Genomic DNA, 12,986 nt, shown 5'->3' with positions numbered 1-12,986 from the left:
TTATTGTTGCAGGGGCTTCGGGAAACAGGGATATCAGTGCCAAGGTAAGAAGGTCAGACCGATCTCATCGGCTCTGCTATTTGCCCAAGGTACATCCTCGTGGAGGAAAACTAGGGACACATTTCGCTTGTGTTTCAGTCTGTAGTTTCGTCGTTCACAAGCGATGTCACGAATACGTGACCTTCACGTGTCCGGGGGCCGACAAAGGAGCCGACTCGGACGTGAGTACCGATATTATATATTTAACGCCGAATATCTCTTCTCTCTTCACAACCTTAAATTCTTAATGCGCAGACTATCTCGCCTTTTCTTTCTTTTGTCCCCAGCCAAGGTTTCTTTCTCACGAGCTGTCGATGAATACGAGCTTCCGCGAATTTCTATGTAGATCTCACTTGAAACATACTTGCTATAAAAATCCAGTCTTGATAGATTTGATAGATTTGATGAATGTAATAAGATGCGCCATACGGAATTTAATAACACCAATAAGTCATTTGTTAAATATGTTATAATTTTTCTGTTTTCTATTCCTTTTACTTTACTAACTTTGTTTTATGAAAAAAATTTTCTCTTATATACGTATAATACTAACACATAAATGCGTTGAGTAAAGCGTCGAAAGTTTGAATAGGATCTTATCTTCTTTAGTAATATAAAAAAATCTTTTAATCATATTTCTTCTATTTTTATATCTTTCCGAAATTTTGAATGCTTATACCAGCACTGCCATTCAGTCTCTTAAATCACTTTTTGACAAATCTTTTTTTTTTACAAGTCACTAAAATATCACTGTCGTCCCCAAAATGGGTCATTATAGTTATCTTTTTTTTCCTGAGCTGACATAACATTTGTAAAACACAAGTATTTTATTTGTATTTTTGTCATCTCGTCTGATAACAATTACTGTTGCTCACTTGGTACTGCTTCGGGGTTTCAGAGTCTCAGCATTTGATTACTTAGAATTAGCACCGCTCATCGAATACACTATATCGCTATAACATCTATTATGTTGTCGGAAATAAAAGTGCAGAGATAAAAACAATTGCTAAACATACAAAAAATGTTTGTGTTTGGCTTTTCCGCGACCAGCTCGGAGATATAGTTCACGGTCTGGACTGCTTCATCCAGTACCTACTCAAATCCTTTTGCTTTATTTAGGTAATAATATTTAAACTTTTATTTTATTTAGTTGAGTTTTTATTTTATTACATATAATAAAATGTATTATTAATTAAATAAAATTACAAAGATGTATACTTGTATTATATTGTTCAAACTTCAAACCCCTTTCCGTTTTTTCCTTATTATAAATTTTAAAACCATGCTATGAAAAGAATTTGTTACATTTTTGGCTGTCCAAAGGTCTCTGGGAAAATAAGAGTAAATTTTTTTTGCTTAAATGGTCTTAATTACTCTAAAAATTTGATTAAAAATATCACTTTTGATTACTATTTTAATGCCTAGAAGGTTACTTTTTATCACTTTTCAAAAAGCAGTCACTATATTACACTTTTTCTGTTCGATGACTGGATGGCAGCGCTGCAATATTAATTCGTCTCCTTACACAAAAGCTGTTTCGATCAAGTTTTATGTTACTCTTGCACTAACGATGGTCCGAGGACGGGTCAAAACGTCAGAAGTATAACAAAAGTCTCTTTATACCAAAAATAGGTCACCGAAAGTAGCTTGAGGGTTGGTCAAGCTGGCCAGGAGAGTCAAATAACTGTTTGACACGTCAGCTTTTAAAGCCTCCTGGCCTCGAGTAGGCACATAGCTCATCATCATGGCTCTTTGATTCTCAAAAAGTTGAGGGTGTTTCGTAAAAAAAAGAAAATGTTCACCGATACATCAACCATTAATATGTCATTTTAATAAAAGGACGTCACTAAAGATTCTTGGTCTGTGATAGATGATGATGTAAGATATTTCTTGCGTAAAATGTCGTAAGTCAAATTAGTGTCTCTTTTAAATAATTAAAAAAAAATCAAAATCACATAACGACGTTTTATAATATCAATATCTTTATGAAATCTGTTACAATCTAGGTGTGGAAGTCGTTTATCATCATTTTCGAGTGTCATGAGAAATATGGCTGAAACGAGATTATTTGGTTATACGTGCTGCTGTTGATGTTAAGAACTTGTAATTGATAAAATTACTGATTCTCCTTGAAGTGGATTTAATATGAAACTTTTTATGGCGAAATTATGATAGGATGATAAATTATAATAATGTAATCTGTGTGAAAAAGTAGAAATGATACATCTTCGTTAAGAATGCCATATATATACGTTTATAAAGAAAATTATAGCGGATAATAAAACCGAAATGTTTCCTTCATATATTCTCTTTGTTTTTCTCATTGTCTATTGCTTTTCTTGATTCTTTACTTAGAATCAAAATTCGTATTTATAACAAAAAAGTTTACTAATTGAAAAAAGTAGTTAAAGTTAGCGGAATTCAGATTCTTTTTATATATTGTATAGCAACCCTTGAACTACATTCGAGCGCGCGACAGTAATAAAATAAAGGAAAAAGGAATGCGTGTACATGACGGTGGAATTTTCATTACATTAGTTCGAACCGCAAAAGAGAGTCAAGTTCCGTGTGTGAACGTGGGAGAATGAGGTACGTGACGGCGTTTTACAAGCGTAGCGTTCAACTGAGCGTGCACTAATTGGCTGCTGCTGCACGGCTGCTGCTAAACGCGTGTGAAACGTCGTCCGCTGTCCCATCGTCGTAAGGTGCTAAAGGGTTGGGGAAGAGCGGCAGCACATATAATCAATATCGAGGTCATTTTCGAAGGCTACGATAAATCGCGTGCCGCCGTCACCTTGTAAATGGATAATAATAACGTATACGTAGCGCGCGTCAGTAATTCGTTCGGTCAATCTGCCCGTAAGAAGATAGCCTTTACTTAACCTGACACGCATTAGCAGAAGCGGATTAATTAGGCTGCAAATACCTACACTTAGTAGCACCTTTTGGAAATTGCACACATTCGCATCGTCATTTGCAAGAAGTCTAGAGAAATTTTGCCTTGTTACAGATGATAGCGTACTTATTTAAAACTTATTAATGAAAGCGATAAGAGAATTGATTGGTCTATAAAATTATGAAGACAGCCCGTCCTCGGAATTATGATAATTCGTACATATTTGACAAGTCGCACAGAAATATAAAATTATTTTATTGAGATATAGTATATTTTTGTTGATGCCAATATGGGGTACAACAAAAAGTTATGAATTTAACAATTCTAAGAACGCATGTTTTTAATTAGATGATTTACTGCAGACAAATTTTTTTCTTTGTTACATTTTATTTACTTTTGTTTGCCATGTTTGAATTAAGTTAATGCACAGAAAGAACAGAGATCTAAAAATATTTTGTTGGACCATTAAAATAATTATGTAGAACACTCAAACTGATTGCTAAAATGTCAAAATTTTTTACAGCATTATCATCATTCTTCAGCGATCTATTATAATTATTTTTATGGTGCAACAAAATTATTTTTAGATCTGTATCTAGCTAAATTTTTAGATACTTCAGCAAAACCTTTTTTTCGTGTAGTGACTATTATTAAACATCTTAGCGTCTTTACTTGTTAATAAAAAGAGAACGATTAGCTTGTTACAACTTATGCCTCGGAATAAAAGTTCCAGCGTCAAAGGGATAAAAACTTCAAGGTACGGATATTATTGCGCTGTCCGGTGCGCTAACTCTGAGTTTTTCCACCGTTGAGATACGGAAGACAATATTCCCGTGAGAATGCAATGAAATTTATCGCAAAACACCGGGCGGCCGTTGTATCTTTTTTATCTTTCGACTGACAGGACTTAGCGTCGCTTAAAAGGGCAACGAGTTACCGAGGTCGGAACGCCGAGAGATAAGAGGATAATGAGATAAGAAGATCCTTGGCTGGGGTAAAAAGAAAGGAACGAGGAGAGAAACAACTATACTTGGGGGTTAAGAGCTGTATATGTTCTTCTTTCATATTTGTCTCGCACCGCGCTCACCGCCTATTGGCCTAAGCGTCCTTTTTGCGCTTCGTTTAACCACGCTTGTAACTACGTCCGCGCAACGATTAATTTATCGAAGCGAACAATTACATCGGAGATATCGTTCCCGATGTAACTCGTCCGGGAGGGCAAAGCGTTTCCGGCTCGAAACAATTTCCCCTTTATGAAAACAAAGTTACTTCCTCTCTATCGTTCAACAACTTGGAAATTTAATAAAACTTCCCCGGTGATAAAATTGTATACTTTCCTGCTTTCATCGAGTAATGAATACGAGTAACGTGGGATATGTCGCATCCTCAGCTCAAGTTCAACCTTGACGCCTAGTTATTTTAGCTCTACAAAGTTTCAACCAAAGTTTCAAGCGACACGATAATATTGATATTAGGAAAAAAGTTCACTGTGTCTGTTAACATAGGGTTAAGTACATCCCACGTTTCTCTGCTACAGTCGAGAACGTCGACCCGGGACGATATCATGGGTGTTGCGATGTTCACGCCAGACAATCGTAAAGTTTTTAAGGATGGTACAGAGGAAGATTTCGATATTCGAGCCGCGAACGTTTTCCCCTTGTCGCGCCGGGAATAAGTTTTTACTTATCTTTGGAAATTTCCGATGAACTAATCGAGAGTCCCCGCTGTCTCCCTTTGATTCTCGGCGCTGACTTCTTGTTCTACCTTCCTTTTATGCTTCTGCGCTTCAAAGGTAATCCTTTCCGCGCCTATTCATTCCGCGCGAATATCGGCGATCATGGATTTCCCCGTATATAAGGCGCATAATGCATTTTCATTGTTGGATACAGGCTGCGACAGAGAAGAAAAAGCTCGCGTATGTGAGCGAGCGTAGATAGCTTCGTTTTCTTTATCCTTCTTGTGTACGGAAAATCGCGTAGTTAACATACGTCGGAATATAATTCGCGAGATATTCTTGCAATATATATCATCAGTGTCATTAAATAATTTGGTGCACTAATGCATTCGCGACATGTGATATTACCTTGCGAAAATCTATCTGGCACATATTTTAACTGAACCATTTATAAACCGAATTTTCATCCAGGAGAAAGAGATCTTAATTCTTTATGAGTTATCTTTGTATGATAGATAGTTCAGGAATTTTTTAATAATACTTGGATGAAGCAATTTCGAAATTTTAACAATACCGAAAAGAATAATATTGTTTTGCCGTATAAAAACATCTTGTGTATAATATGACATTAAACTATCTGTAATTTTTATTTATCAAATGTCAACCATTTTCGCATTGTGAGATTACATGAAAAATATATTATCAGAGTTACATAGGAAATGAAGATATTTATCTCAATTATATGTAACTTCACGACTTATAATTTGTTTTTTGGTCTGCTTATTACTTTTCTTGAAAAAGAAAATAAGAATAGGCGGTTTGTAAGCGTAGATTTTATTTAATTAGTAAATTTCATTTAATTAGGGCGGCATCTCTTTAAGTGATTATAATGCAAACGCGTCGTATAGCTATCACGGTTGACGATTCACGGTTTCTCAGCTTCCGCTCTGCTTCCGCCGACTGAAAACGGACGACATTGCTCTTCGTTTGACGATGCTTTAGCTGGACAGCTACGTGATTTCTAGCAAGGTGGTTACGGATAATGAGCTACCGTGGAACGCGGACTAATTGAGTTTACGTCTCGACCGGCGAAATTTCTCGCCTGGCGAAACGGAGGCACCCGTTTCCGCGATGACCAGAAGCACCGGAAGGCTTAATGCACCGGTTGCATGCCGGATTCACGACAACCGCTAAACCCCACGAAACTTCCTGCAAGCTTGTTTCGATTTCCGCTACCCTACTCTCGAACGTTATCTAGGAAGCAGCGGCAGTAGCCGGCTTCGGGAACGCCGGCTGCGGCCTGCTATTTAATCCTATTTGGACTTAAGACCGCGCGGTTATGTAACTTTGTATCGTAACTTTGAAAAACATTATCGATAATTTGAATTAGGGGAGATTAGGGCTAGTTGTTATACACGCACGTTGTTACATTTAATATATTTCTAGAATAAAAGATGATACTATATGAAGAATATGATATTGTCTCAAAAACGTTAGTAATTCAGTGATCATTTTTGGAATGCGTAATATATTTTTCAAGATAAGTAATATTTATCATTTTTTAAAAGTAGAATAAATAAAATATATTATCTGTAATATTTCTAAATCTATCCGTTATATGTTGCAGTTTACTTTAATAACATATTCATTTTCATTTATGTTAATTTCTTGAAAGATTTTTTTGTCAATTATATAATTTTAATTTCAAAATATGGCAGAGCGGGGCTAATTGCGACGGCTAATTGTAAGCCATTACAGTTTCTTAGTTGCGAAGAAAGGTTCATTACATTTATATTTATTATATCTCATATTTCTAATCGATATACAGAATTTAAATACAGATTATTTTTTAGTTTTTTTTGTATAATTTTGTAAATTAATGTGTTTATTTTGTTAAAATAATGAAGAATTAAGAAATTGATTACATTTATCTTTATTATATATAATATTTATGATATGTGTATAAATATGTATTTCCATTATTTGAGAGTTTAAAAAAATGTTTTTTCAATCCATTAGTTAAAGTATTCCTCTGCACAGTTTTCTTGATTTTTTTTATCTTTACGTCATCTATTTGGAAGAACTTACAACTTTTATAACTTACTCCATGAACTTTAAATTAAAAGAATATTTATAATATAGTATAAATATACAGCTTTTGATAAATCTCTTTGCATTATTTATTTGATTTGTAGATTAGCTAGAATTATCAATAAAACAAAATTATTAATACAAAAGTGTAACAACTAGCTACAGTCTCTTCTACTATCGGCCTCACGAGCTGACTGTTAACGTAAGAACGATAACTAACGGGAATAAGTCAAAGAAACATGTTCAATCACTAAACTTTAAAGAGTTTGCAGACATGTTACGACGTTTCTAAAGTAACACTTCGTTTCCAGGCAAGAATAAACTAAATTAGAAAACTTCTTATGGGAAAATTTTTAAAGCTGGAGGAAGTTTAACAGACTTCGAAAGACTAATCTTTCCATTTGAAGTACGACGCTCCGTTTCACTAAAATTTATTTTAGCATAGTTACAACTTACTTAATCTTACAATTTTGAAGAACATTTTTTAATTTTAAATCGGCTTAAACGTTTCTACAGCAACAGATGCATAAGCACTGAACTTAATCATTAAAAGTTAAACATTGAGTATTACGACAAAATGGATTCATGGAATGCAATTATAGAAAATACATACATATGTATGGCTTTCGTCACGATTAATATTTTACTTACATTAAAAATTAACAAACTTACTTAACATTTTGACTGCTATGTCGTAATGTTACCCATATTTTACGGATGACGCATGAATTTCTGCAACGGCTTCATCACTTATTTGTAAATGGTTTTATTTATACAGTTAAAAATGATTTTACTAAGTATTTAACATATTTAAACAACAATATAATTTAGGTATTAAGGCATTATAAAAATAATCAAGTATGAAAATAATATATTACATTTATTAAAAACAAAATTCATTTTTCAATTTTTCTTATACCTGTTTTAATCACAAAAAGATCTATTATTTCGATTTTTGAGTGACAGTTTCATTTATTTTATTTGAAATTATATTAATAAATATATAATAATATAAATATATACTGCATATATCTTTATATTTATTTTTTTAAATAGTTTACTTTGTAATCTAATTCTGCATATTTTATAAACAACGTATTCTTGACTTTAGGTCTCCCAGAGATCAATGCCGAAATTAGCTTGGCAATCAAAGTGTTAACTAGTTTTGGTGAAAACTATTATAGATATTCAACCAAATAATTGATAAATAAGTGAAGAAAATTCTTTAAAATATATCGAGTTTTTCAAATAAATTCGAGGTAAAAATTAATCTTTTCGGCAGTTAGACCAGTACATGTTCAATCTCGCTCGAAGTAGCCATCCTAGGATTCAGTAAGCCAATTTCAAACATTTTTTATTGGGCATTATTTTTAATTTCACTAAATCAGATGATAGTTATTCGACTTTAAACCATCGCATTGCGCTTAAATTAATTGGGAAATCCAACGATCTACGGCCGATTTATTCCTGCCATTATCACTAAGTCTCTACGATCACAATTTCCTTCCTCCTCGTCATCATCATCATCAAATCCGAGAGTCTGCGTGTGTGTGCACGGTGTAATGGTGTAATAACGCAGGACACGCGGACGAAGCATCAATTCAAGCAACACACCTACAACAGCCCCACCTTCTGTGACCACTGCGGTAGTCTTCTCTATGGTGTCATCCACCAGGGCATGAAGTGCCAAGGTATCATATGACAAGTGAAAAAGAAAACGAAACCAACGTAAAGTCAAACGATACGCACAACAGATTCAAACATGCACTCCACTCAGAGATACAATTCTCCCAGAGACACAGTCATCCAACGAGGATAAGGGTCCATGCACAATGAGAGGAACAAGGAACAAGGAATTAAACAGAGAATTTATAGTCGCATCTTATTTCAAAAGACCGTGTCTTGAAATAAGATGCGACTATGAATTCTCTCTATGTCTAAATCCTTGTTCCTTATTCCTCTCATTGTGCATGGGTCCTAACACGCACATACATATACACATACATATACGTATAAACATATATACATATACACGATGTACAGTACACTAGTAACACATTTTTCTTTTTCTTTCTGTTTTCTTGGCCCAGCGTGGTGTTGCTTTGTCTTCGTATTGTACTCCTGTATAGTGTTTCTTGGTTTATTTCTTGCTCTCTCTCTCTCTCTCTCTCCTCTCTGTAAATAACTCGTTGTAAATATTGTACAGAAGTTCTACGCTGTATCTTCGCCTGCCGTTCGCAGGTGGACGCTAGAAATCCGTTTAATCGCGTTAACAACGATCGCGGATGAACGCCGCAGCGGACGATTGACCTCCCCCCGTTCGCTCGCGTTCCAACGTATCTGCTAATGCGATTAGCGGCGCTTTTAATTATGTATACGGTATACATCCTCCGACGTGGATTTTGCACTGATATTGTACATACTCTGTTAGGTGGCTTTTGTGCGCATTAACTGCGTCTCTCTCTGTCAGCAGAAACATGATTCACAGCTGCGTATGTGTGTGTGCGCGCGCGCGCGTGTGATGTGCCATGTGTGGATTATTACGTATTAACTTGCATAACAATTATGCGCTGTGATGTTACAGTGAATGTACACTGTCTTGCGGCAAGAAAGGGCAAGGAGAGAAGGAGAGAAAACTCGCGCGCCAATGCAGTTACAAAATATACGTGAAATCTAGCGAGAAGGCAGGAAAAGGCGGCAAACGGGAAGAGCGAAGGGCACACCAAGGGAAGTGTGACCGAGTTTCTAATGTCTAGCGTTTCTCACTTTCGTTCTCTTCTTGCTCTTTGGCAGGGAGTGCATTACCAAACCTTTTACGTATCCTCCTTTTGTTGCTGCCCTCGAATATCGCGCGCGTATAAAATGACCCTTTGTCCTTAATATGTCCTGGTTTAATATTTTGGCTCACACTTATTCGAGACGTATATATTCACCATTTGCGCTCGGCTCGGAAAGTTAGCGCTTCAAAAGAATGCTTTTCGTCGATAATTGGATGAACTCGCCTTTGAGTTTTATTTAAGCCGGTAGATTAGACGTTCTTGACGACGTGAAAGAAAAGGAAAAAAGAAGATCGTTTTGACAATTAGTCCGCGAGCCGATCTACATTGAGGGCGCATTTGGTCATCGATGTCGAGCGCGAGTTATACATATATGTATATGTATTTTTCTTTCTATAAAATTTCCCCTCCCCCATCGAAGTTGTAAATAACACTTGTACAGTTATAAGGTGGAAGAGAGAGATTATCCGACAAGGGACTGTCGGTTTGCCGACCAAGTTTGCATCTATAAATAATATTTGTTCAATCGTTGTGTGATTTGTTCATGAGCTGTATAAATGTGTGTGTGTCTGTGTCTGCGCGCGTGGCCGTACGTGTGTGCATGATGGTTGATATAAAACTCTACATGTGCCTAAGAAGGAAGATGGCTAGAAGCTAAATTTTACAAGTAGTTTACAATTGTTTAAATATACTGAACCGATATAACGTTTATGAAAAAAATTAGCAAAGTTATATTCCAAAGAACACAGACAGTATTTTTATGCAAATTATTACCTAAACGTTATCGGAAATAATATTGAAAATATGTTAAGGTTTCTTAAATGTATCTATAAAGCGTGCTTCTATTCATTTGCTTTCCTTCCCCGTATTTTTCTTAGGCGCATGTAGATCGATGATCTTCTTACCATTCTGTGTCTTTTTCACTGTCACGAGTTTCCGCCGTTGCACCGTAACTGCACAAAAGTCGTGCACTTTTCCGCTGTATTTTCTTGGTGTGATTTTCGCTGTATATCTTCTCGATGTGATTCTTCCATGTATTTCCACAAGTTGTTGACGTCACTCTTCGTTTATCTATTTTTTTTCCTATCTAACTCTCTTTGTACATTTGTCCTAAAACTGTTTCTCGTGTATTTCACAATTTGTTTACGTTTATGCTCTTTGAAGCACCTTGTTTCTTTGACAGTTCGCAATTTTCTTGATGTGTCTTAATTCGACCCAGTAAATTATCGATTTCTCCATATTATCCACGATTTATCAGCAGTTTAATTTCGGCCTCGTCGTTGTTCGTCGTCACGATCGCTCGTTCGCAACAGAAGTTCGCCACAACGATTTTTCAGGTCCGGCTATTCTCTCGAGAGAATTTCGCAAGTCTGAAACGATATTTTCCCTTCGCACTAAAAAATATAAAATGACAAATTGACGTGGTAGAATCTTTCATAATTTTAACTTATAATTAATCAATTAATTCTTTGATCGAGAACCATTTTGCTTAACGACCCTTCTATACGTTCTATGAAAGAGATTTAAAAGCGATAAGATTTATCGACGAATTTAAAATGGAGGAGCCATATTATATTGTTCAATAAGTTTTCACTTCCATGTTGGAAGGTAGCTGTTTGTTATCACGCAATTTGCTAATCTGTCAATTGAATTTATGATTTTGAAATTAAGTGCACATTACTATGATTTAAAACGATAAAAGACATACGTAATATGTAAGATTGAACGTTCTCGATGTACACGAATGAATAAATGAAGAGGATATCTCATATCGCTAGCTTTTCCCGTATAGATTATCACACGTGATTCGCTTTTATGCTCCTTTAGCACGTTTATCATTTCTTCGTCGTGTTGAGCAAAGCCGTCGCGTTCCGCTAATCTTTTCGCGGCGATCAGCGGCACGCGAGCCGCAATTTTGCACGCCGTCGATGCAAGCGATAAAAGGCAGAACGATTAATCTGGTCCTTAAGAGGCGTGAGCTTAAAGGGGCGTCTTTCGCGACAGTAATTATCCGATTAAGTACGTTTAGCATGAACGTGACGATTCGCGCATTTGCTCGCTTAATCATTGATTTAACAATTCGCCGCATGAAAATGAGACGAAAGAGGAAATAGATGCAGAAAAAGGTGGATTGGCACAGTTCCAAGATATAGTATATGGGCATATCGTGCCTAATTTCTTCATTCCTGGTTTACCAGATCCCTTCGTTCTTAGTTTACATTCCGTTCGCATTGTCGCTCTTATTGTCGTTAGCGAGAGAAAGATAAGGACAATGGTTTTCCTGTAAATTTTTTAAGCGTACCCACGTTTCATATTTTCGTGGTCGGGATTTTATAGATTGCTGAAAATGCTCTGTGAATGGATTCTTCATAATAATCATAATCATTTCTGTTGTGAGAATCTTGACATTGTTCCAATCAGTATTATGGATCAAGTTTTTGCATCAATTTTAAATAATTTTTACCGTAATAAGAAATTAATATTTAACACAAGTAAGTATTTTTATGTTTTTACGTAAATGATGCATCTTAAAGGAAGGGTAGTGACGTCTGTCGTATTTTTATCAAACCCGCATAATAAATTACCTATAAATAAATATAAAAAATAAGTTTGTGTAAACATGAAAATATTTATGAACAAATGTAAAAGGATGTAATAAAAATAGAATTCATTATCTTTGGCGTTGTACGTTGCACAGAATTCTATTTACCTTCTATTTGAAAAAAAGACACTATTCGTGCAACTTTAAACGGAAGAGATCAAGTAAGGAGCGCAAAACTTCTTAATGAAGTTAGAAAACAGTTATGGTGTACGCTGCTTCCGCTTGTAATCTAATTTTGAGGTCTATAATTTTTTTAACGCTAGGAACACGTTGTGTACTTTTACTTTGTTCAGTTGCATTTTCATCTCACACTGATTTCATTGTTCATTGAGATATTTCATTTGAGCACACGGTTTTATCACGTAGCACGACAAAAATAATACGAATTATATAAATTCTGTGAAGCTCCTACGTGCTTCTCTCGCCGATGATTTAATTTCCCAACCAGATTATGATTAAGGGTGGCAAGCAAAGAGAGAGTGAAGTTCTGACGAAGATACCCCAGGTGCATTTAGGCAATATTCGCGTCGGTTGGATTCGTAAGGCCGTGACAAAGATCTAGTCTTTTACGGGAAATGCCGATAAAGGATTTTCTCGAAAGACGAGCTGACGCTCGGCACGTGAAGAGGAGGGGAAGGAGAAGGGCAAATGACTGGCGTGGAAATTAATTAAACGGTTGAGTCCACGGACCGAAAGAAAAGGCTGCAAAACGGAAGTGAGAGGCCTGACGTTGCGCAAAGGTTTTTTTATGCATCGCGAAAAAAAGTACACTGTTCTCCTCCAAAGAAGCCCCCGTTCAGATGCTATTGAATTACATTTTATGGATATTATTTCGAAGAATTTAATAGCTTGCAGGATCTTGTATCTTGGATAATAGATTTTTATCTGCGTTACTTCCACATCGTG

At 35.8% G+C, this 12,986-nt stretch overlaps 1 protein-coding gene across 3 annotated transcripts in view; it reads left to right on the top strand.

Annotated features, from left to right (window-relative positions):
* The window catches only part of Pkc53e (Protein C kinase 53E), a 64,687-nt gene that overhangs the window by 33,298 nt on the left and 18,403 nt on the right, over window positions 1-12,986 (top strand). For 2 of the 3 annotated variants that reach the window (XM_071773928.1, XM_071773929.1), the window contains exons 2-3: window positions 13-44; window positions 139-221. In XM_071773928.1, the coding sequence (XP_071630029.1) occupies window positions 13-44; window positions 139-221 (115 nt within the window). Of the gene's footprint in view, window positions 1-12; window positions 45-138; window positions 222-8,280; window positions 8,393-12,986 lie in introns of all 3 variants that reach the window. The other variant, XM_071773926.1, reaches the window with a different exon arrangement.

The sequence above is a fragment of the Temnothorax longispinosus genome, chromosome 3 (assembly GCF_030848805.1).
Source record: "Temnothorax longispinosus isolate EJ_2023e chromosome 3, Tlon_JGU_v1, whole genome shotgun sequence".
NCBI lineage: Eukaryota > Metazoa > Arthropoda > Insecta > Hymenoptera > Formicidae > Temnothorax > Temnothorax longispinosus.
The sequence above is the reverse complement of the archived record's forward strand: the minus strand, read 5'-3'. Positions and strand labels throughout refer to the sequence as shown.